This window comes from Pomacea canaliculata, linkage group LG7 (genome assembly GCF_003073045.1).
Source record: "Pomacea canaliculata isolate SZHN2017 linkage group LG7, ASM307304v1, whole genome shotgun sequence".
NCBI lineage: Eukaryota > Metazoa > Mollusca > Gastropoda > Architaenioglossa > Ampullariidae > Pomacea > Pomacea canaliculata.
In genome coordinates, this window is record NC_037596.1 from 19,740,067 (window position 1) to 19,765,852 (window position 25,786).

The following is a 25,786-nucleotide window of genomic DNA, read 5'->3' on the forward strand; positions in this document are numbered from 1 at the left end:
AAGAGTGATGGAGAGAGAGAAGAGAAAGATTGAACGGACTACAACCGGGTAGATTCAGCGGTGGATACACGTCCATGATCCTACAACCATAATGAGAGTTTGTAAATAATGACATAATAAGAGTTTGTAAAGAGAAGTTTGCCTGATTTGTATACACTGTCATGTAGCTGTATATATATTTTATTAACACGATTTGTCTCTTTACCTTAATTATATTTATTTCATTATTGCTTATATTACCTTTTTTGCTTGTATGGATTCAAGGGGTTGAGTTAGTGATGTTGTAAAGCTTCACAAAACATTCCCATTGCGGAGTTCTGTCTCTAGTCTTTATCATGTGACAGTCACGCTTGGTGAGGTCTGTATTATTCTGACAAATAAAGAATTGTCATTGTCGTTGTCGTTGTCGTTGTCGTTGTCGTTGTCGTTGTCAGTGTAGGAAGGCAACGGGAAAAGCCCGAGTGAATAAGCTTGTGTAGAAGGAAGGAAGGAATTTTACTCGTGATGCACATTCAGCTAGGTTATAATGTTCATTTGTCACCCAAATTGGTTGTTTACGGATTGACTGGCATTGTGTGTGGACTTGTGGAATGACTACTAAATGTTTGACTGCATGTGAGCTCGAGAATGGAAATCTGCTGAGTCCTCAGACACACCACGACAATCATGAATAGCAATATGTAAACCTGTTTATTGTTGAAATTTTTAGTTAAGAAAATAAAGTTAAAACTGAATGTATAATTATTCCTACATTTTTGTTGATAAAAGGTTCTCTTTTGGGTGGCGATGTGTGTGTCTCTCTGTCTCATTACATCGTTTACTTTGGTTAGTCTGTAGTCTGAACGACTTTCTCACCTCACGCGCACCTGTGTGTCTCTCTCTGGCTTTTCCTTTGCGTATAAAGTGGTTATTACAAGACAACTGTTTAGCAGCAAGTTTTATTATCTTTTAAATACAGCATGAGGTTTCAGAAAAAGCACATACAAAAAGCTGTTGAATTTCTCGTTAGATGATAGTTTTGCTATAGTTCATCAGTTTCGGTACCCGAAGGAGATTGGGTCTCCCGCTTCACTACTGTTGGGACGTAGCTAGTCTCAGACTTCTACAATACAATCACTCTCTCTCAAGTATCCTCCTCCCTGTATCAAGCTTGGCCCCAACAACCAAGGCTGTCTCTCTGTGTCAGGCTGCCCTTTACCACGTCCAGGAGCTCCAGGTATTTGCCATAGTCATGAGGTCCAGGCTATAGTTGACCACAGCCAAGAGATCCAGGTTCTCCCTCACTACAGCCAGGAAATCCAGGTTTTCAAGCAAATCCTGGAGAACTCAGGGCTTGTGGAAGACGCCATAGATTGCAAGGCTCAAGCTTGTTTATGTGAGGGGTGGGGAGTGGGCGGAGTTGACATACCCTGCCAGCCATTTTGTGGCGGTTAGATGTCTCTCAGGCAGAATGTGGGTATCTACTCACTCCCCTCACACCTAGTCACAACACTTTTCTCATACTCCGCTGGATGGAAAAGTTGGACAACTTCACCTCCTGTCACACACAAAAAAGCCCAAACCAAGCGCCTGTTGATGCTGACAACACGCACGATGCTCACATAGCACAAAATCGTCTGTTAGCACAAGTTTTTAGCAACTTCATTTTATATAAGAATACAATTTCTATACAAAACACTACTGAACGACTACAGAAGATTTAACACATGAATAATATTTTACTATAAATATTTGATTACATGGAAAATAATTAGTTTCATAATCATTAACAATTATTTCGTGATTACTGACTTCTCTGCTAAATTGGCAGAAAGGTAACTTGCGAGGTTTTTAGATTATTTACTGGAATATTAGGAAAGTTACACACACAAAAAAACTTTATCACATCAGTACTTTGCTCAAAGTCTGATATTGTAGACAAAAATAACGACATCTGTACAATATTGTATTGTGGTGCATTTTCAGCTTCATTTTCAAAGTACAAGAAAAGAAGCTATGAGAAATATACTTTTATCTCAGAAATAATTTACAAACAAACACAGAAAAACTATGAGTGCAGAGAAGAGGGAATGTATTTGTTACAGAACTTAAAGCAAGACGCAAGAATCAAGTGAGGTTTTCCGCAAACTACACCATGACTGAATTATAAAGACATCCTGGGCCTTCCTCGAGAAACATCAACACATAGACTACTAGCTTCTGGCCATGTACAGGTGCAACCACATAGTGACATAACAACAGTGGCGTGGCTACTACAACACATGACATGACATTATCATATAGAGACATGATCATTGAGAAACATGACAATATGACCGTTTGGCCTTGAATAACGGCTATAGATGTTGTGTTATCATAAAGATATTTTAATAAAGATGAACCAAAGCTAGTGAGCCTCGGGTGCATGCAAAAAAACATGTCTACATATATGTAGGTCATGTGTGAAGACAGGTCTCTTAACATTACAGTTACATGTAGGTCATGTGTGAAGGCAGGCTCTCAACATTACAGTTACATGTAGGTCATGTATAGAGACAGGTCTCTCAACATTACAGTTACATGTAGGTCATGTGTGAAGGTAGGCTCTCAACATTACAGTTACATGTAGGTCATGCTGTTTTTCTCGTGCTTGCCTTCTGATTCAACCAGAACGTCTGGGAATTGTTGCTCAGCAACATTCCAGCTGTGTTGGTCATCAAAGAGCATGTCTCTCTCTGGGGCATCAAGGAAGGGAATCTTCAGTATAAATCCTGCAAAGGACAAAATCTGAGGATACTCTACAAAAGTGTTAGGGTTAATGATATGTGAATAGCTAACCTTAACTCATGGAGAAAGCACAGCGCTTTATGGATAAACTTGCAAATTAAAACACTGTAAAAACATATTCCCCAAAAGTCAGGGTGTTTGAAGATAAAATTTCAGAAGACTTAGATAGGGATCTGTGTACAGCACTCAAAAGGCCAGAAAATTGAAAAATAAAGACCGCAAGACACTATTTCTTGTCTCTTTGAAATTCTACAGTGTGAGGGTTTTGATCAATATGAAAATGTGCTAAAATATTTGTAGCATACTAAATTTTAATAAAAGATTAACATCAGTTGGTGCTATAGTGTTCTTGAGCATTGTGACATAAATAAGAAGCAAGAGCAGCCCAGTTACTTTGTAAAAAAAACCCAGGATAAACTAAGGGCAGATTAACTCATTACAGTTTGTTTTTGTTTGTTTCCATGTAGCACATTGTTAAATAAACATAGGAACAGTAAGCAACCTGGAGAGATGAGATAATTTTTTTAACGAACTGATAGTAGATGGTCAGAAACAACTACTGCAACTACTTCCCTACATCATGTTTATTAGGAAGTGCTTCACGTCCAGCTTCATGCCCTACCTGTCAGTATGCCACCACCAATGGCAATGGCCAGAGTGACACTCAGTGCTGCCATCTGGTAGCCGCCCTGCTCTAGTGCTGACCTGTTCAAGTCAGTGGAGTTGTCACCACATCCCTCACGGGCGGGAAATATTTTGCACATACTGAAATGGAATTGTACTCTTTTGTTTCAAGCGTAACAGAATTTGAGAAAGAGAAGACTAATAGAGCCACATGTAAAAATGCAATGGTATCTTTTAGCTTCAACTGCGTGAGAAAATGAAATCAAAACAACAAGAAGAGTCACACGTGGACAAAAGACATCATGTTCACACTTCCAGCTCGGGAGAACTACTCACTTCTCATGTCTCTGACCAGTTTCCTCAGGGTTTAGTCAGACCTCGTAGGATACTTTGGAGACCTTCAATGGGCCTACTGGTGTTTGTTTTAATTTTGTATCTTATATCTGTGGGTTAGAGTTAAATTTTCCAAACTGCGTAACCCACATTGTCTACGTTTCTACACTTTCTTGCTCATTTTAAGGTGTCATTATTGTCATTCACGGTTTCCTGGTTGTCATTACTGTTTATCAAGGCTTTTTAACTAAATTTGAACTAACAGAGTAACAGAGACAAACGTGAAAACAAGCAAAGGATGCGAGTACTTCAAACTTTAGTCTCTCATCTTCCTTTTCTTTGCCATAGGGCAAGTTCAAGGTCAGACAAGTTTTAATTAAACTTTAAAAAGCTAATAATGAGATATAATAATACGTAGAAATATTTAAAGGAAGCAGTGGATGTAAACACGTACAGTTATCGCTGTGGCTCTCATCAAGATGTACAAATAGGTAACAAAATTTACAAGCTTTGTACCTTAGGTAATGTTATATACAAGCATCCCCGTTTGACTTCTTACCTGTCCCCCCAGGTGTCAGGTGAGGATAGGGCTCCCATGACGGCCGCAGAAATGCCCGCCAGCAATCCCGGCATGCCATGCAGGTTGTTGACACCGCACGTGTCATGCAGCTTCAAGCGGGACGACAGCAGCGGCTGCATCACAATAAAACGATTTACATTTCTGTCGTGACAATACTCTACAGTGTGAAATTATTCAACAGAATGATAGTGCGCAGTAGGATAATGGAGATATTCTGCAGGTATATATAGTTAAGTGTTCGCATACCTACTAATAGCAGCATTTATACCGTCTGAACACGCCAAGCCAGCAACTAAAGATAGATCCCAGGAAAACACTGCTTGCCCAAGTCGAGATGCGAACACGAGGCCGCCGATTCTCACTGTGACAAGGGCTTTAATACAGTGCCACCAGACTGCCCAAAATACACTATGGCAGGGATGCACAACCTACAGCCCGCGGGACATATCCGGCCCGCGACGCGGTGCCATCAGGCCCGCGAAACTTCTGCCCACAGTGCAGGAAATCGGCATGTTAGTAATAAAAGAAGACCTTAAAAAAAACGAAAGAAAAAAGGAAGAAGTATTTATCCCCACGTAGGGGCGTCTCTCAATCTTTTTTTCGATGGACGAACATTTCGATTCAGTGCTCCGACTTGGTGTCTCTACGATGAGGCCGGACATTCAGAAGTTGGTTTCGGGAAAACAACTTCAAATATGCCACTAATTACTACATAATTAATGGTAAGTACAACTTGTTTCTAATAAAACATGTTATCTGCTCTATTTTTTTTTTTCCTTTTTGTATTTTTGCGGTGAAGTGGCCCGCGACACGACTGTCCGAAATGGATATGGCCCGCAGGCCGAAAAAGGTTGGGCATCACTGCACTATGGCAATAGATGTACTCGATCTATACTCTTGTTGTCTCGCAAACATGCTGGCAGGCTCTTATGCTACTAGGAAGTGTACATTGTCGGTGTGCATTTTATCTGACAGTCTTTCAAAAAATCTCGCAATGGCTCTTGCATTTGTTTGTAAATAACTTTGCAGTATTTCAGCATACTTGTATGTATTTATAAATTAGACAAAGGTTACAAATTTGTCTTTCACTCCTCTTGACATTATTATCTACCCCTCCCTCCCTTTGCCCTTCAAAGACACCAGATAATAAGGCTACGTGCTTTCTCTGCATCCCCATCCCCATCCCTACAGAACACCCACGCTGTTTGCTTACTGTCAGGAACTTGAATCCGAGGACAGAGATGATGGCAGCCACAGATCCAATAAGAAGTGCGCCCCATGGATGCACCGGCATGTCTGCTGCAGTCCCCATGGCAACGCCTCCGGCCAAAGTGGCGTTCTGAATGTGCACCATGTCCAGGCGGCCATTTTTGTCCAGAAGGGCTGAGAGGGCGAAGGTCATGATGGCGCAGGCAGAAAGGGAAAGGTAGGTGTTGACAACAGCCCGCATCTGCTCATGGCCTTCAGCGGCACCAGCATTGAAACTTGGCCAGTACATCCACAGAAACACAGTGCCTGCAACACACAATATCTATATACAGTATATCTGGCCTTCGATCGCGTTCACGGTAAAGATGCTTTTCTTTCAGTCATCTTCAAAATGCTGGCATGTGGATGATGTTCCTTCATGTGTCAGACAGGTATGTAATGATTTTCAGTCGTGTAGTATATTCAGAGCTTTGGTTTTTAATCATATCAGACCCTCGTCTATTGCCTTCGTGTGGAGCACACCGTGGTCTAAATGCTTATCTTAGAAAGACGTGTATTGTAGACTCAGTCAAACGCGAGTGTGTGGACTTCAAAACACTTTTTAAAGAACTACACTATTCACAAAACACTTCAAAACATTTCTTACAGGACTGCCCAATCCATAAAACTGACTCCAAACACTTCTTACACTACTGACTTATTCACAAAACAGAAGACCAGGATCTGTTGCGGAAGAGGTTGACCTTTGCACCCAACTGTGGGGGAACAGGAAATGACCTCCACCGGCCTGAAGCGTTGCGGCATTCGTCGGCAATCTAACACGGTCGTCGTTAACCTTAACCTTAGTTTTATTACAAAAAGGAGCATTTATATGAAGTGTATGGGTGTGTCTGTCGGTCACGGCTTGAGATGATTTACCGATCATGGAGAAGATGTCGGAGTGGTACACCGGGCCCTCCTTGCGGCTGCCGTGCACGTGCTCGTTGTACAGCACGCGCGCCACGCTCAGGCCGAAGTAGGCGCCAAAGACATGCACGTACATGGACTCGCCCATGTCAGACGCCTGCCAGAACCACAAAGCCCACAGAGATTGTCAGAACAAAGTCACAATTGTCACACTTCTCACGGTACTGCAAGCTACACAACAAAGAAACATCTACCAGCCCTTGTAGATTATAATTATGCAAAACCAAATTTTACAGGAACAAAATCACGTGCGTTGATATGTGGCTTGGATGCGGGCCTCGTGTACTAGCCCCTAACTTTACTAGCTGCTGCACCTTTCCCAATGAGCCTGATGTCTATCCTACTAGCCCTTAACTTTACTAGCTGCTAACGTCTTAACGGCCGACTACAACTCACGTGCAGCTTGTGGAGGCCGATGTATTCATTCAGCTGGGCCAGGATGACCTCGATGGTGGCCATGATGAGCAGCTGAAGACTGCTGACTTTGCCCAGCACAGCGCCAAACGAGATAAGCACGGCAGCTGCCGCAAAGTCTGCAGATAACATTCTGAAAAAAAAAACAACCAACCATAGAGACAGCATTACAAAGTCCGGAAACAACAGCATAAAAAGTAGAAGACATGGTTACAATTGAAGACAACACTGACGGTTTCTCGAGATTATTCTTTTTAAAAGATGGTACAGCACTGCAAAGTCCGAAAGATGATTACAGTCTGAGAGACTACTTCCAAACGTTGCCAGAGTCTATTGCCTCTAAAATTGCTCACCACCTAAAACAGCGAAACAGATTCAACTTTACGAAAACAATGATTACAGTCAACATTGTTATGCATTGTTCTCAAATACTGCTACAGTCTTAGACCGATTTAGTGACAGTAGGAGATATATTATATATATATTCTGCTGTGAAGAAAGCTCAAGGGCTGGAACTACGTACTCCCCAATTGTGACCTGGAAGCGCTGGCCTCCAATGATGTCATAGTGGATGAAGCCCCTGACGATGAGAGCGAGCTGCAGGACGAAGGCAGCCACCAGCATGTTGACACCAACACTGCTGTAGCCGTAACGCTTGAGAAAGGTCATCAGGAAACCAAAGCCCACGAACATCATGACGTGAACATCCTGGAACACTGAGACGTGAACACACTGTGAACACCACGGAACACTGAGACGTGAACACACTGTGAACACCACGGAACACTGAGACGTGAACACACTGTGAACACCACGGAACACTGAGACGTGAACACACTGTGAACACCACGGAACACTGAGACGTGAACACACTGTGAACACCACGCAACACTGAGATGTGAACAGCACGGAACACTGAGATGTGAACACCATGGAACACTGAGACGCGAACACACTGTGAACACCATGAAACACTGAGACTTGAACACACTATGAACACCACGGAACACTGAGACGTGAACACGCTGTGAAAACGACAGAACACTGAGATGTGAACACACTATGAACACCATGGAACACTAAGACGTGGACACCATGGAACACTGAGACGTGAACACACTGTGAACACCATGGAACACTGTGATGTGAACAGCACGGAACACTGAGACGTGGACACCACGGAACACTGAGACGTGAACACACTGTGAACACCATGGAACACTGTGATGTGACCAGCACGGAACACTCAGACGTGGACACCATGGAACACTGAGACGTGAACACACTGTGAACACAATGGAACACTGACACGTGGACACACTGTGAACACCATGGAACACTGAGACGTCAACATACTTTAAACATCCTAGAACACTAAGGCGCCTACATTCTATGAACACCATGGAATACTGAGAAGCCAACATACTGTAAACGTCCTTGAGCACTGAGGCGTCAACACACTGTGAACATCCCGGAACACTGATGTCGATATATTATTTGTCCCTTAGAACATTGAGATGTAAACATAGAAAACAGCCTCCCATACCGGGGTGCTTTCATCAGCTTAAGAACATTCCGATGAACATCATGGTCATCAACATAGAACACGAAACACAAAGAGAAACATACTAACAAGGAGCATCAACACACGGCCATCATTACATCGACATCCTGTAACAGTGAACACCGTTAACTACATGATAAACCGTCAAGAAAGCTGGATGTTTGAGTGTCGGTCTGTCCTACAGTCTACAGATGTTGTAAGGAGGACACACACAAAGCTGCTTTAGTTGCTGCTTCGTCCTCATCCTCTCGGCCTCATGCATCACACTTTACAAGTCTGGCCAGCACACTTTTCTTTAGCACTTTATAAGGTGAATGCACAATACTTAATGGGATTTACAAAGAATCCTTTGTAATGCGACTAAAGAATACTTTGTAAAATGAATAAAGAATACCTTGAAATGCTGCTGAGGAATACTTAATAAGACGACTAGAGAATACTTGTCAGATGAACAAAGAAAACTAACCTGAATTCACAACGAGAATAGCTAAGATGAATGTAGAACACAGCAAACAAAACTAAAGAAGACTTTTAAATGACTAAAGAAGAGTGAAATGTGAAAGGACTACAGATAAAGACGACTTACTGGGATATGTTAGGTGTACCGATGTGTCCCCCGGGTTGTCAGGCAAAGAACTGAGGTCATAGTCACCGAGGAAAGCGAAAATAAGAATGAAGGTTATCTCAGCGATCAAAATGACAGCTCCCAGCTTGATGCCCTGTGCTTTGATCTTCATCATGTCGTCTGTTGTTTCAGATACTCAGGTGTGTATTTATGTTGACAGGTGAATTTGTCACAGCAGCCGAAAGTGTCTTTTCCCCTTTCCAAAAGCTGCTGTTAAATGGAGGTTCTGTTGATGACAGAAACAGCTGTCTGGTGGTCTCAGTCTTTTTTGTATAAATGTAAAGTTCAAGTGCCAGACCACTCTACGTTGTTGTCATCACAACTTGTCTCCTACATTCATCTGGCGCGAGAGTCCACGATCCACTCGAGAAATGGCCCCTTCCTCGGGTGACTGAACGTCTTGCTGACTCTAACAATTTTCTATTTAACTTCACTTTTTTTCCTCTAAAGTCGACGATGGCATTTGCAGCCTTATATTTCTTGCTCAGCGATGCAATTGTGCAAACGGAATGTGTCCTGCTTGTCGCCCAGCTGTCGTTCAGTGCACTTCCAGGCACTTTTATAGTGTTCAGTGGTTGTGGTGGTGGTGGTGGTGGTGGTGGTGGTGGTGTGGGTGGTGGTGGTGGTGGTGGTGGTGGTATTCAGCAGGAACAGATGTCAGTTATGTCTGTCGTTACACTCTAAAGAAGCTGTCAGGTCAGCTGGTTGAGTGGAGGTGTGTCTGTTACAACCAATCCAAACCTGGTGCTCAGGTGGGGCGTGGGCGTTAGCAGCCAGTCGCGCGCCACCTCTCTCTCTCCTTAGTTGGTTACCTACCCTTCGCCTTCAATAGTACGGGCCGTGGTGTGTGGCATGTAGCTGGTCTCAGTAGCAGAGATAGAGCTGGTGGTGGTGGTGGTGGTGGACTTCGTCGTCGTCGTCGTCATTAGCAATGTAAAGTGACGACAATATGGTGAAGAAGAGGTAGAAGTCGAAAGAAAAAATATATTTATGACCGATGTGAAGAGTTTTGCGAAGACTCGATCCTATGTAGCAATGAAAAATAACTAACGAGGTGAAAATCTGTTAATAATTATAAATAGGTGACCATTGGGCCAGGTACACAACGGTAATCACGCCATGCCTGACCTAGTGACACCTGTTAGCAGTTGGTAGGTGAGCCTTCAGTAGTGCACTAGTGTTTCAGTTTCTTAAAATGGACGGCAAGATGTAGTAAATAAACATAATTTTTGCCGATTCTGTTGCATTCGTAAATAAAGATTTGTTAGTTGTAGATAAAAATGATAAGATAATTAACGAAACATGAAGTCAAATAAAAGTTCAAGACACTGATATTTACTCCACTCAATTGTGAATAAAGCTTTAATGGCCTACGACGATCGAGAGCGTGTGCTGGTTTAAATCCCTAGTACAGCAAAGACAGAACAGTGGCCACACGACTTTAGTAAGAGTTAGCTTCTACACTCTCCGTGCTTCTACTGACAGACTTCTACTCTCTATGCCTCTACTGACAGACTGCTGTACTCTCTGTGCCTCTACTCACAGACTGCTGTACTCTCTGTGCCTTTACTCACAGACTGTCGTACTCTCTGTGCCTCTACTCACAGACTGTCGTACACTGTGCCTCTACTCACAGACTGCTGTACTCTCTGTGCCTCTACTCACAGACTGCTGTACTCTCTGTGCCTCTACTCACAGACTGCTGTACTCTCTGTGCCTCTACTCACAGACCGCTGTACTCTCTGTGCCTCTACTCACAGACTGCTGTACTCTCTGTGCCTCTACTCACAGACTGCTGTACTCTTTGTGCCTCTACTCACAGACTGCTGTACTCTTTGTGCTATTTTTCATGTAGCAGACGCCTATAGCCGTTGGCAGATTTCTTTGAGGTCACCCATACGATTTATTCTTTAACTCAGTCCCAAACTCTTGCCCAGTAAAATCAAGATGACCTGGCACGTGTTGTGATGAAGTATGAGCATGATCCTGTCGTCTAATAACAATTAAGATGTAATTGGTGCTTCGTTTATTATGATCGAGTCTCACGAGGAACAAAAAGTGTCCTAAGTGCGAAAGAAATGAGTTCAACAATGTTTCATTCAATCGTAGAAGTAACATTTATGCTTTAACCTTCTGATTTGACTCCAGTAATAAATTCAAGGAAACCTATACAGTATATTGTTTCAGAACTTAAAAGTTGATGCCATCACCGTTGATAAGGGGAGACTACTGTGTTCCGACAGATGGCGCGTGGCCACAAGAGTTACGATTGGTGGAAGGAGGAGCACGAAACTTGTCTTCATGGTGCAAGAGTCTTATTAAAGATCCGCAAAAGGTAATGGCACTAAAGCAGTATCTTTCTTTCTTCGTCAGTTTACTTGAAGATTTCATGAAATACTAACTGCAGGAATATTTTGGATTGAGAGCTGAAGGAAGCATCACCAGAAAAGGGGATGAAAAGGCAGGAAACTCCGTCTTGGGAGGCTTGACCTCATTTCGTGCGCAGTTGGGCGCGCTCGTGACGGAATCGGCATGCATTGCACGAAAAATATGAGTATATACTTTATAAGCAGGCTGCTTGATATTCATTCCAATCTAATTAAATCAACTTCTCAAAGCTATGTGTATTGTAGAAGAGGACAGCTGCTTAAAAATTCTAAACATTTGTACCCTCCATAGCGCTAAACCCCAAATGCTACTTAGAGAAGCCTTTTAGCTAGTGCACTTACAAGACGGTAGATCTATAGTTTCGATAGAGGCTCCAGCACATTTCCATGATTTGAACTGATTGTTAGGAAGTAAAGTAAATAATCTGCACCATCCTAAAACAAAAGTCGAAACCATGGCTTATGCTAGTGCTTCAGATCTGTTGTGTATTTTTTAAATATAGTTTATTAACTTTATTATAGTTATATAATTTTATTTATCTTAGGAATTTGTGTAATCTTGAAACGTGGAATGTGACCGAACGATTAACATGCTAAAGCTGGGATTAATAATGAATAAATGTAGTCCTTTTAAGAAAAATCACTGTATTATAAATTATAGTACTCAACAGCGGTTGTCAAATCTGAAGGCAGTATTTCCCTCTTCTACTGAACTAGTGATCATTAATGTTCTGAGGTTTACCATTCAGTCTGTGACATAAGAAATTGTTATGGTAAAGCTAAAAATTAAAAAAATTAAAACAAATACCCCCAAAAAATCTAGTTGCAAAATGACAGTCATTCCAGAGATTTTTGTCATAGAAAAATTTTAATAGTTTCTTGCAACACAGAAATATTCTTCATTATAGGGAGAGGGTAGCTAATCTGTTCAAATACTTTTTTGAGCTAAAAATACCAGAGGGTCTCTTTACAGTTAAGTCAAACATGTCAAGTCAGTAATAAATATACTATATAATAAGCAGACTATATGTTGAGCATGCCTACATAGCTGTTCAGTAGGAAAGCAAAATGCAAAGAGTTAAAACACCATTTTGGATGCATGTACATATGCATTTTTTCCTTGCGGCCCTATGCTCCATGGGGGGCGAATAGGAACAAGAAGAAGAATATATGCATTTTATGTGCTTCTCATTGACTGCATTCTTTTACCCCATTCCATCAGTTGCATAGACAGCAGTTTTGTGACATTTTAAAGATATACAGATATTTGTAAATGGGTTTAGGTGAACAGTATAGGGAGGGGGTAACAGATAAATAAAGTGAAATCTCGGTTAGCGAACGCCTCAGATAGCAAATATTTTGGATAACGAACAAAAATTTTGTTAAAAATTTGTCTTGGATAGTGAACAAAATTTCGGATAACGAACAGCCATATGAACAACACGTGACCAACCAGCATGTCATCATTCGCGCTTGAGACACAGTTACGATCGGTCGTTCCTTATCTATGCGCATCCTTCTTATTTAGTGATTTTTGTGCTTTATTTTAATAAGCTAATCCTCAATCACTGCTCATAAGAAGATTAAGAGCAATAGAAGTGAGGTAATGACAGGAGGAATTCCCAAGTTCAATGATTAAAGAAATGTGTGCGAAGTGGGGGGAATAGCAAATGTTTGTAGAAAAGTCTTTCCCTAACAGTGTGATAGGCAATAGGAGCCTGAACATGTTCAATGATAATGTAATGTCGCATTACCGAAGAGTTTTACAAAAAAGGCAGAAGCAACAGACACTGGACAAGTTTTTTTCCTTCAACCTCAAAGCAACAGAAAAGGGAAGTTACCCCCGATTTTACAATGTCACGTGTGCTCATACAGTAATCCAAGCAGTAATTCCACCCTTTCCTCCCCACACCTCCATCCACCCACGCCGTCAAAACGGCAAGTTTTCTGATGTTTAAATGCTTTCGTTAATGTTTTTATGTTTATTTAACTCCATTTATATTGTATTGTAACTGTTCTCATTATAAAAAATACCTATATAGCCTGTAACTTTCAAATATTAGCGAGTCAACAGGGGCTGGGAACCAATTAAATCTATTTCCTTTATTTTTTTTATGGGAAAACTTGTTTCGAATAACGAACAACTTTTACAAATGCAGATTGTTTCTGTTTTACAGGTGCAGGTGGGTTGGGGCAGGTGGAGGAAGCTGAAGGCTTGGAGACCTGGAGGTACATAAAGGAAGATTAGGTGTAAAAGAGGACTAGTTCTTATCTGATTAATTTTTCCACCTTTGCTGATGTGATCTTAAGGCATTTGTGCCTCTTTGCTGTTGTACAGCTATTGTATATTTTGACCTCTAAACTGTTGCACAGCCATTCAATGCACAGATCACAGAACTGTTGATTGACTATGATATATTGTGATCTCTATGCTGTCATACGGCTGTTGAATGTGGTAATAACTGTGCAGTTAGTATTTCATAGCCGTTTTGTTCTGTGACCAATACAGTTTTACAGCTGTTGAGTGTTGTGATGAGTGTCCTATTACACAACTGTTGAATGGTTTGCTCATGAATGTTTACTCTATCATTCTGCTATAACCTTATAGAATATATTGGTACATGGTAGATCTTATCTCATTTGCTTGCCTCAAGCGGTAATTGGTCTGCCCAGTGTTGGGGCGTGGCCTCTTTGCACTTGGAATGCTTGTGAGCACTGTCACACATCAGCTTCTTTCATCATGCGGGAAGAAATAGCAGCAGCAGCAGGCTTCATTGCCCGGGTCTTAGACGCATCAGATGCCTTAACAACTGAGGATTCTCTGGAACAGTTTCAATCTTGCCTGTCACGAATCCTTGAACAAAAGTTCAAGGGTCACTGGCATACAGAAACTCCAGCACGTGGTCAGGCCTTTCGAAGCATCCGAATTCACCCAGCAGAACCGCTGGACCCTGTGCTACATCAGGCAGCCTGCAACAGTGGCATTCGCCACCAGGACCTGCAGATTCCTGTAGAACTGACAGTTTGGGTCGACCCTCAGGAGGTGTGCTGCAGGTGAGAGAAAGAGAGAAAAGGGTGCATATGCAAGTATTTTGTGTACTCATCATTAGGATAATATTTATAGAGATATTTTGTGTACTCAAATATTTTTGGAGGTTTCTTGTGTACTCATCATTAGGATAATACAGAGGTGTCATATTTACTGATCATTAGAAAAATATTTGTAGAGGTACCTTGTGTGCTTATCGTTAGGATAATATTTGTAGAGGTTTCTTATATATTCATCGTTATGTTAACATTTATAGAGGTATCATCATTAGGATAATATTTGTAGAGGTATCTTGTGTATTCATTATTGGGATAATATTTGCAGAAGTATTTTGTGAACTCTTCATTTATAAGCTTTACAGGTCTAGTGGAGGCAGTTTCTGTTCTGATAACTCGGCACAAGATACTATTTCCCAAAATTGGGTGAATATCCCCCATCACCGCCACCACTCTTTTTTTTTTTGAGATAAATATCTGTAAACATCACCACATTCAGCTTGGAAGCTAAACACATTTCTTTATTCATATTTCTTGAAATTTTGATTTGACATATCTTGCAAGATGCACTTGCCATCCATCATAACAATTAAAGCAGAATGTGATCTGTTGGCCGAAGCTGGTGAGTGCATTTGTTTTATCATGCATTGATATGTTATAGCCTAACAATGTCTAACTTGAAAATCCTATTGCTCTTACATGTTACAGGTTTGGTGATCTCAAAGCTACATATTGTACAGTGCTGACCTATCGAGGTGGCTGTTTGGACAACAAAATTGGGTCACTAGATGTGCGAGACTTACTTGATACGGCCAAGGCCCAATACTCTCGCCAGCAAAACATTCGTATTGCACACAGCTCATCTCCCCCATTGCTGCACTCATCACCTTCTGTTCAACACGACGGCAGCGGTTTCCTGTGTGACTTTGTTCCCCCACATGCTGGTCTTCACCTATACTCCCCACTTGATGGATTTACCTCAGCTCTGCTAGACCCCTTTCCTAGCCTTGTTGGAATGGATGGAGAGCATTTCACACCTATTTTTTCCTCAACCACTGTCCACCCACCACCACATTCACGCATTTCTCGCCTTTCTGGGGCCGGTGGTGGAGGCAGCATTCGTAAAGGAATTGGAGGCAGCACCGGCATAGCCATGAGAGGAGGCAAGCACAAGGCAGAGGCAGGAACTTTTAACCATAGCAATGGCTCCAGCCACTTGGGATCACTTAGCAGCACCAGCTCTGGCAGCAATGGCTTCACCCACCTGGGGTCTGGCAGCACCAGCAACTCTGGCAGCTTAGGCAGCTGCAACGGTAGAAGTGGTGCTGATAGATTCCACTGGTTCCGATCTAAAGGGCAGCACCAGGTACAGTCACAGAAACATTTGCAGCAACAGCAGAGCTCAGGGTCGCTCAAAGATGCCAAGTAAAACTTTGTGCAGCATTGTCAAGGGGAGCAGACCGGTTTCAGTGTGCTAATTTAATGTTACTGTGGACTGCATCAAAATTGTGGCTTTATAAGTGTGCCTCCTCAGGTAAAAATGTTACTATTGTTATTGTGGACTGCATCATTTTTTTAGCTCCAGATCCAGAATGCAGTCTAAGGTTTTAGTATTTTAGGTTATACTGCAGCATATGGAATATTTTCCTTTTTCCGATGACTTGTTTCTTACAAAGAAAATGTTCTGAAAACAGCAATCCATGTATTAATAATATTTAGACAGGTAAAAATGTGTAGTTGACAATTTTTAAATATGTGCAGTTTTTGGACCCTGACATGTTTAGGGAGAAGAGAGGCTTTTAGTGGAGCATGTTACCTGGATTAGGGTTAACTCTAAACCCCGATTCGCACTAGACATCTTTTGAGAGAAAAGAGGGTTATAGTGGAGCATTTGGGTTAGGGTTACCTTAAATCTGATTGTAGTGAAGGTTACTTGGGCTTTTATACCCTCTCGCCATTTTTAAATTGTTTAGCTACCTTTTGTAAACTTTGACTTGGAGGTACTGTAAAGCCATAATCAGTTTGACACAAGAGATAAAAATATTCTTCCGTGTATTTTTATAGTCTGTTTGAAATTGGGAGTTGGCTTGAAAGTATGCATTCAGGCTAGATAATGCTTTAGCAGATTTTTTTTTTTTGGTTTGTTCTGTTCTGTCCCCCCCCCCAAAAAAAAAAACAAAACAAAACAAAACAAAAAAAAAAAAAAAGGTTATATTTGTCAGCACAAAATTGAATCATGTTTACGACCAGTACTCTTGATTCAATCTGCTTTGACAGTAATGTGTCAGTAACTTGGAATCGCAAAATAGCAACACTGGTGGAGGTTACATATGCATAGAGCCAGTGAAGAAGAAAGAATGACCTCCATGAGAGTATCGACATGGTATAATAGTATTCCAAAACATGGGATGACATTGTTCTAGCTACTGAGTACTCAGCTTGTTAGAGTTTATGTTTCTGAATTAACAGTATACTTTGCAGTTAACTCACCCTATCTAGCAGTATTGATTCTGCCATAGGTGTAGAGTATTGTTGTAAATCTAGCAGCAGTGTTTGCCCATATTACATGTATTTTTACTGGTGACCAGCTTTTAATCTTAATGTATCTCGTTGACTGTTAGCCTTATTTCATGGACACTTTTCTCATTTAGTGCTGAAACCTGTCAAGAATAGTTTTAAGTTCACGCCCGTAACACTAACCTAAAATTTGCCCAGGAGATTTAAAAAATTAGACATTTTATTTTAACAACATGTTTAAGCTTTTTACACTACCCTGAGATCTTTCTAGTAGATCTGGATTTTAGGTTTTAAAGGTCTTCCTGCAAAGACCAGTAATTTTGCGAACTGGATTGATCAGTGATATCCCTTGTTTCAGCTTTAAATAAAGATTGTGATGATGGTGTGGTGACCATGGAAATGCTTGCTGGTCTCAACAGCATTGTAATGCATTACCTTATACTGCAAGCAGTAACCATATAAATTGTAAAAAGCAACTTAGTTTATCTGTGGCATTCTAAATGCCATATAATGAACAAACCGATGGTTTATGCAGCATGGGAAAAATATAGGATGTACATTTGTCACTCAGGTCCAAGCATGTTAATACCCACAGTTTTTTATACATACAGAAAAGAAGTTTGGGGGTAAATATTGTGGAGAGGAGACTGTTCTTTTCATATATTGTTGATTGGTGTTATGATAATGCATGTTAGGATTTTTTTTTTTTTGAGCAGATAAATTCAAGCTTGAAATAGATTTTGTTATTGCATCCTATTTTAGATTATAGCAGCTGTCAGTGGTAGAAAGTACAAACACATGATTTTGTGAGAATTTTGTTTTTTGTTAGAAATCAATGTCTTGCATTGAATGTTTCTAAATTTATAATGCACTGCTAAATTGTTAGAAGCTTGCATGACCTCAAAGGGTGTTTAGCGAAATTCAGCAGAAATCCAGCTGCCCCATTCTTTTTCTTACCCCCAATGTTACCGAGATGGATAGCCTGCTTTAAGGCAATCATCAACAAGCAAAGGGCACAACCCAATGTCCTAAAGTGTTATGGTATGCTTCCACTCTGCCCCACCATATTTCTCATGTGAATAGATTTGCCATTCCTGATTGCTTTCTTGCGGCCTCTTTCTTGCCAACTAGTGCACAGGAAGTAGGTTACCTCCACCTTTTTGTTTTAACACAATCCATTTAAGACCTGGAAACATTAAAATAGCATAGAAGGAATACTTAGATGCTTTATAGCTAGGTACATGTATACTTGATTGATGCCTTTCTTCCTCAAATTCTCAAGAGACTTTATCTGTTCTTGAAGCATTCTGCCAGTTCCATGATTTATTTCTTGTTTTAACTAAAGGTAGAGGTTGTGACCTGGAGAAATATTTGCCATGTCATCTCCGAAAGAAGCTTTTGATGAAAAATACATCTTCTGTAACTTATTTCCCATTAAGAAAGCTCATACTTTTAATGGATATAAACAAATCTTGAGTGTCCCATGTCAATAATTTCATTATTTTATTCATGTTTTTTGGAAAAGATTGTGAGGTGGATTTTGACATGGTTTTAAAGGTTTTCATATCATCAAGGACATTTATAATAGAGAACTGCTTTTTACCTGTGTTAGTCATTGGCAGTTGGGTTAGGGATATCTCTGAATGGATAACAAGGATTCTTTGCTGCGACCTTTTCTGTGCAAGATGTGTTGCTTTGAAGCTATTTTGCCATGAGAGGATAAATTGATTATATGAACACATGAAAAAGTTTATGAAGACATCTTTCTATATTGCGTTTTTATCAAAAAGTTTTTATAAAGAAACGTTGGAAGAAAACATTTTGCTGCAGAAGCAGGAAAAGATGTGCGAACATTTCTTGTATGCATAATATACATTAGTATTTAATTAACCTGTAAGTTAACAATGTCTAATGTCACAGTAGCTAGAAGGAATTCATAAAAACTGTCATGGAGGCTGACCATGATTCAAAGACGCATCAAAAGATCCTTGTGTGGGTGGTGTGGTAGAATAATTTAGTTGTCAGATATGCGAAGTAGTTACTACACTGTTATGATTACCGTAGTCATAGGAGTTGTCAGACCCACGAAGTCATGTTGAGCATGCAGGATGGCTAAATGGATCAAGGGTCAAGGGTTTCATTCTGCTGCTGCAATAAATGTTAATGGTCCATTCCATTTTTAAGATCAAAATTAATGGAATATATTTATTTACTGTATATGATAATGCTAACTGAAAAAAGTTTTCATTTTTATTGACCAGATGCAAATTTTAACAATCATTTCTCATGCATAAACTTTGCCACAAACGCTACTTCACCATAAAAAACTAGTATATATTATGTAGCAAGTATATATAGACCACTTACCACAGCATCGTTTTAACCACCTGTTGTTGGTTTGGGGAGGGAAAGTGCTTTCCCCTTGCGGTGATTTTGCACTGTGGGGGATGGGGATCTTTGGGGAATGTGGTTATGGGTTAGGCGGGCGAAGGTAGGGAGGGGTTTAGAGGGTTTTGTTGTGCCACAGGTATTGTTTTACTCTTGCTTGTGCCTTCTTTTTTTTTGTTGGAATTTGCCGGGCCTGCATTGGTGGTAAACTGTGTTAGTGCCCTCTACCTGTTAGTCTACGAGACCTGCTAAGCTTTCTTTTCCTGCTGCTGCTACTTGCTATCGATGCCTAGGGGGTCTCTCGAGTCCACCATGGTGATGTACTGTGTTGGACTGGATTCCGCATGCTGCTCTGCTCTTGTTTATTTGGCTTCCTGGTTTTTTTTCCCCCTCTATAAATGGTTATGTTATCCAGTTTTAACCCTTTGCCTATCTTATATTAGTCTAGAGTTTGGGTGGCTTGTCACTATTGATGCTACTAATGAAAGTATATTATGCCATAGTCTTTTAGGTGGGTTAAGGCAGTTATTAAGGTTTAGCACCAGTTTATATTAAAAAATGTTTTAGCTTCAGTTCTTCTCTTTCTGGCTTGCTTTCATTGCACTCCAGCAGCACATGTGGGATGCTAAGGCTATCCCCACAGGCACATGAAGGGGGGTCTTTACATCTTGTTAGGTATTTTCTGTTAACCCTCATTCTATTGATTTGGGTTTAGTCAGACCTATTTGACTTTTAAGAACATCAAAGTGTGAGTAGGCTGGTCTTCTATCAGTCTTCTTGTACCTTTACCTTCATTTTGGTATTTCTCTTTCCACCTTATTTTTATTGCTGGTTTTATGGCTGTTCCCTCTATTGTTGAAATAGAGATGTTTAGGGTGGTGACTTTGGGGTTTGTTTCTTGTTTTATTGCCAGTCTAGCTAGTTTATCAGCTTCTTTGTTTCCTTTTATTCCTGTGTGGGAGAGAACTCAAAGGAACTTAATGTCTCTGTTTTCCTGGTTAATCACCTCTATCTCTACATTGCATTTATATGGAGTTTTGCTTAACTCGATTGTTCTTTATGCAGACTTTGATACAGTATGATGACAATTAGAAGAACACAAACACAGTAAATTACAGTTGTCATTTGTATCTGCATACTAAAACCTCTTCCATCACATTGCAGACTGAACTCCCCAGTGCAACCTCACAAAGCTCCCAACACAGTGGTCTTCAATTTACCATAGATTCAAAGTTGAATAATAATTCTAATTCACAATTTTAGCATCACGTGGTCGTACTCCAGAAATCTCAGCCTTGAGACAAAACTTGACATGGACATCATGAATGAAAAACAGTACTGACAAAGATATCAAAGACAAACATAGAAGACACAAAAAGGAATATGGGGGATCAAACAGTGATGGCTTAAAGTGATTTACATTCATATGAAGAGAGAGACAAGGTAGTGGACCAGTCATTAGGCAACAACTAAGCATGAGAGGGGGTTAATAAATGGACTGGCATTGTGTGGACAATATGAGTAATGCTAAGAGAGATGTGCTTCTTGTGCACATGGAAAGGATTTAATGGTGTGTAAGTGACGGATATGCGGATATGAAAGGGGTGAAGGCTCCATTGTTTTGCTGCATGGTAGCGAAAAAGCCATATGTTATTGTTTTGTGACAGGGATACTTTCTGGGTGTTGAGGATGAGAGGTTCAAAGAAGCAGGCAGGGCAAGAGCCTAGAAAGAAGTTAAAACACAGCATAGACAGCTTGTACTAAATGCAGAATAGCCAGTTCAAGGAACAGAAGAAATGTGTGATATGGTGCCATCTCCTAGCTACAGCTCCAAACGTGCAGGAGAGTTTTGGAGGTTATAAGTATATGGAGAAGCCTGGGAGCAAGTAATCAAGTGGAGATAGAACAAATGCACAAACAAGAGGCAAGGCAATGTGTGTAGAGAGAAAGTGGTGGCACTGATCTTTAGTAGCTTAAAATTGGCAGAATGGCAGACAGCTGTAATGTCTATCCAAGGTCGTGACAGATGTCACAAAGTTGATGTTTCTTTCACCCACTTTAATGTGTTCGGGCTGACTGATACGATTTACCAGTCTTTCTCTCAAACATAAGAGGGCTTCCGTTTTATCATTATTCAGCTTCACTTTTCTACCATCCAATCTTTGATGCAGGCCTCTCAGCAGACAGGGCTGACAGAAATATCACCACGGTTGAGAGCATATCACATGGTGATGGTGACTTTGACGAGAGTACTGCCAGAAAGTTAAGTTGGAAACTGTTTAACATGTTGACATCAAGCATGGACTTCCAAACCTATATTTTCCCAAGAAATTCTTTTGACAAAAATTACAGCTGTTGGGTTTTTGCTGTTGAAATACATCTGAATATCATGCATGCTTGAAGTGTGCATGGAGCAAGAAGGTACATCTAAGTGTTCTCACTGTGCACAGTTGGAGGTGTGCATGATCTTGAGACACTATGTTTCAGTCTCAAGTCCTTTAGACAAGCACTCTTTGCAGACTGTAAACCTCAACAAATTAGCAAGGAAACATTTGGTGTCACTTCAAAAGTACTTTTGTTGAATGTGATCACCAGTTGAAGAGTTCATAGAAGCACTTGAATATGTATAATATACATCAATACATCTGTGTATAGATCACTGAAATATTTTCACGAGTTTCAGAGTTGGGTTCGTCTTTATCACAAGCTACTGAATACCATGAAAAGCACCGAAGCACTAATTGTGAAGTCCAGTTTGGCATTTCAGGCATAATTTCTGTGTAATTTTCTTGCAGAATAGACATGGTTTTGTTGGGTTTTTTTGTTTTTTTGTTTTTGTTTTTGTTTTTTTGTGTGTCCGAATGACAAGTCAAAGAATTCTGAATGTAATATCACTTGGCAAATAAACAAATTCTTATTCTTTTTCTTGAAAAATGACTGATGCCATAAAACCTGACTTCATCAGGTACTCTGCCAACAGCAGATTGAGCAGGCTGCTGTGAAATTTCAACAGCAGCATGGCATGCCACATCAGACACATGCACAGCACACTGTGAATGTCATTAACTGCATTGTGTGCCCTTCTCATTTTCATCCATGCTGTCTTCATCAGATAATTGTCCATTCTTTGAAGTGATGTACAAAATCATGTTAAATCATGTAGGTTTTTCCCCCCTTCAAGTTAGCTCAGGACATCATGGATTTTTTTTAATTATGGAATACACAAGACATGTAGCATATTAAATACATACAAAAGCACAACATATACAATTAAAGTAGCACAGTCAGTTCTGTATATCATGACTGGATTGTCATCTGTTGGAGACATCTGAAAGTATAGTTTACAGCCGCGGTTCTCAAACGGTGGGGCGCGTCCCCCTGCTTACAATGTGGGCGCGAAGGTGGTCATTTTTTAAAAGTTTCTTAAACCGGTATTAGTGAAATTAGCTTACATTGCTGGCTAAGTGGGGCGCGCGGACGTACCTTTGTTCATCAGGGGGGCGTTACAAGTGAAAGGTTGAGAACCGCTGGTTTACAGTTTAAATAAGCATTAGATTACTGTTGTCTGTCTCTCCTGTAAGTACATGTATCGTGTGTGTGTAGATTATGCTTAAATCTACATCATGCAACAACACAAACTTTCACACAAATGTGTGCATTAATAATTCATAACACAACTAACAGATTGCAGGTTTATTTCATATATGGCCTTTTAGAGAGTCACTAAACCTATAAGTTTATGTAGCCCTCCCACCGAAACAAAAACACAGAGCCTTTCAACCTCACATATGCTTCAAGTGTGCAGTTGTGTCATTTTCTTCACTTAAAAATTTGCATGGCACTTTCAGTTGACACAAAAATATGAACTTAGGTGGGGGGGGGGGGGGTGTGTGTGTGTGTAGGAATTTAACTTGTGGATCAGACCATTATAATTTCCCTCTGATAAAGTTGTATCTTATAAACATAGCTGTTTATCGTGATGTTTTATCATATTGTATCATAACCTAGAGCTAGCTCATCTTTGTTATTGCTTAAAGGGTCCATCATGCTGCCTGTGCTACTTGCTTTACAGGGTTAATCCTAGCCCTTGTTTTACAGGGCCACTTAACCCTAACTCTAACCACTTTGTTTTTTGGCTGTCACTTTGTACCTGCTTGTCCTCTCATTCTCAATCTCCCCATGCTGTCATGTCATACTATCTTGCTGTCCTCTGAAACACACACTTTGTGACTTAAGCATCAGAATAAGAGCTCACTCTACTTCTGACACCCTATTAACATATTTAGTTACTGTCTTCCTGTTGGAAGATTTAGATATGGTCTTGCTGTTCAGATTAAATTATTGTGTTCCTGTTGGCAGATGCTGTTGCCATCATGCTTGTGATGGCATCACCTTTCTCAGCAGCCCTAGCTGTCATCTCAATATCTCAGTAGTGCCCACTAGATGTTGCATAGAGCATTAACACATTTGTGTGGACGTTTAAAGTAGAATATGATGATCTGCAAAATAGCTCAGTTTTATGGTCCATAATTTTTGATTTATGTCTCCATGGCAATGGATTCAGTGATGATTGTCAACTGTACTGTCATTCCATTGTCATTATATCTATCATCTTGGCTTTCCCAATGTGAGAAAGTTTTTGATATGTCTCAAGAAAACTGCCATGTAATGTAACTCAGCTGACAGTGTATTGTTTGATGCCTGTCTTATACTTACCTGTTTCCATTTAAAATAAAATGTTCTAGGTCAGTATGTTTTCAATAGGGGACCAGTTCACTGATTGATGCTAGTGCAGAAAGATGGACTTCGTGACAGGGGAGCCAGATTAGTTTCCATTGTCAATCCAGAAAGTCATCAGTTTCAAAAATCATCCATAGATGTGATAGTACATGTAGTTTTCATAGTAGATCATGACAGATGTGCATGATTTTGACACTAATGTCATCATTGTCCCATGTGGTTTTTGTATTGGATGTTATGACAGTAACAAATGGTTTTCAAACCATGTTATGATAGTACCATGTGGTTTTCATACTAAATTAAAAAAAGACCCACCTGCCTGAAAATAAGAATATGAGTAATAATATAAAAGAGTATGCATGCTGAGTGCATTCAGTTATGTCATGATAAAGCACATGGTAAATTCTGTCATCAGTAATTTACATGAAAAGGATGATTCAAACAGTATTACACACTTTCAGTTTATGTAATTTGAAGCTAGTGCTTTACAAGTTCTTTTTTTTTGGTTTGTTTATGTGTCATAAAATTGGTAACCTGTAGAGAAGGGAATGAAGCACAAAGCTTGAAAAAGTTGGTTCAGTGGCATAGAAGAGTGTTTGAATTGTTTAAATTGAGAACTTTAGGCTTTAAATAAAAACCACTCCTTGTTGGTAATTTGAAGCATCCTTAGTGGGCGCCATCAGCATAATGCTATGGTTGTTTCCCCATGCCATTACTGAACAACCCTTAGAAATCTGTTAGCCTGTAGAGAATAACTTTACATGTCAAATAAATGTTAGTTTCAGTCTTTGGGGTGGGTATGTTTTCCATGTAAACAAGAAAAAAATGAACAAAAGCATCATGGCTGTTACATCAAATATCAACTGTGATAGTAGTCTAATTGAACTATAAAGTGAAATATGACACATGAGTTAGGCTGTAAAATTGATTTGCTGTATGTGGCACGAGGGTGATGGATATATTACTGGTGGATGTTAAGTTACCCACATGCAACCTCATTTTATAGGAGTTTTAGGCTCCATTTTTTTTTATCTAATGTGGTGACTGAGTAATGTATTACTGAAAGTGTGAAGTTCTTTTTGAATCATCCTGCTTATAGTGAAGAAATCTTCAAATGTAAATATCTTGATGAAGACATCAAGTGCACCAAAGTCGCTTAAATCTTGAATGCAGGCTATTAAACTTGCAGTCACATCTTCATCTGCTCTTGTGTTTGTTGATGCTGATATTGTCTGATACCTGCTGTATGCTGAAAGTGTGCAACTGCCATCCTTGGAAAGGATGGCTTTAAAGTACTTAAAGCTGTTTACTTCTTCAAACAGCACTCAGTTTATGTAGATATCTGCTATGTCCAGGGAAAGTCGATACTGGTCTCCATGTGTTTGAGCTGTGAGTCTTTAGGCAAGAACTGTCTGCCAGTCTGTTGGCAAAAACTGTTAGTTTGTACGTCATGTCTTGCAGTTCTCAGTTATCTCTACCTTTCACCTGAAATTTAGAGCTACTGTTTCCAAAGCTGTCAGCCCATCAGACTGTGGAAGGGATATTAAGAGAACAATATTTCACTACAATGATGCCATGCATAAACAAGGTTGACTCACATGAAACAATTCATAAGCTGACATAATAAC

General features: G+C 40.2%; 2 protein-coding genes across 3 annotated transcripts; one reads left to right on the top strand and one right to left on the bottom strand.

Moving 5' to 3' along the window:
• Nucleotides 1–922: 922 nt before the first annotated feature.
• Nucleotides 923–9,630, bottom strand: LOC112568687 (ammonium transporter Rh type A-like). Its single transcript, XM_025246117.1, has 9 exons — nucleotides 9,043–9,630; nucleotides 7,416–7,608; nucleotides 6,875–7,025; nucleotides 6,431–6,575; nucleotides 5,517–5,818; nucleotides 4,283–4,416; nucleotides 3,389–3,531; nucleotides 2,634–2,750; nucleotides 923–1,537 (listed from the first exon to the last, which is right to left on the bottom strand). The coding sequence occupies exons 1-9, from the start codon at nucleotides 9,194–9,196 to the stop codon at nucleotides 1,461–1,463; spliced, it is 1,416 nt and encodes a 471-aa protein (XP_025101902.1). The 5' UTR covers nucleotides 9,197–9,630; the 3' UTR covers nucleotides 923–1,460.
• A 1,686-nt stretch (nucleotides 9,631–11,316) lies between these two features.
• On the top strand, nucleotides 11,317–25,358 carry LOC112568394. Of its 2 annotated transcripts, none has more exons than XM_025245691.1 (4): nucleotides 11,317–11,416; nucleotides 13,646–13,697; nucleotides 14,123–14,522; nucleotides 15,222–25,358. In XM_025245691.1, the coding sequence occupies exons 3-4, from the start codon at nucleotides 14,209–14,211 to the stop codon at nucleotides 15,940–15,942; spliced, it is 1,035 nt and encodes a 344-aa protein (XP_025101476.1). In that variant the 5' UTR covers nucleotides 11,317–11,416; nucleotides 13,646–13,697; nucleotides 14,123–14,208; the 3' UTR covers nucleotides 15,943–25,358. The 2 variants fall into 2 exon arrangements, with proteins under 2 accessions (XP_025101476.1, XP_025101477.1); XM_025245692.1 differs by having other exon boundaries at nucleotides 11,327–11,416; nucleotides 14,142–14,522.
• The last annotated feature ends 428 nt before the right edge of the window (nucleotides 25,359–25,786 follow it).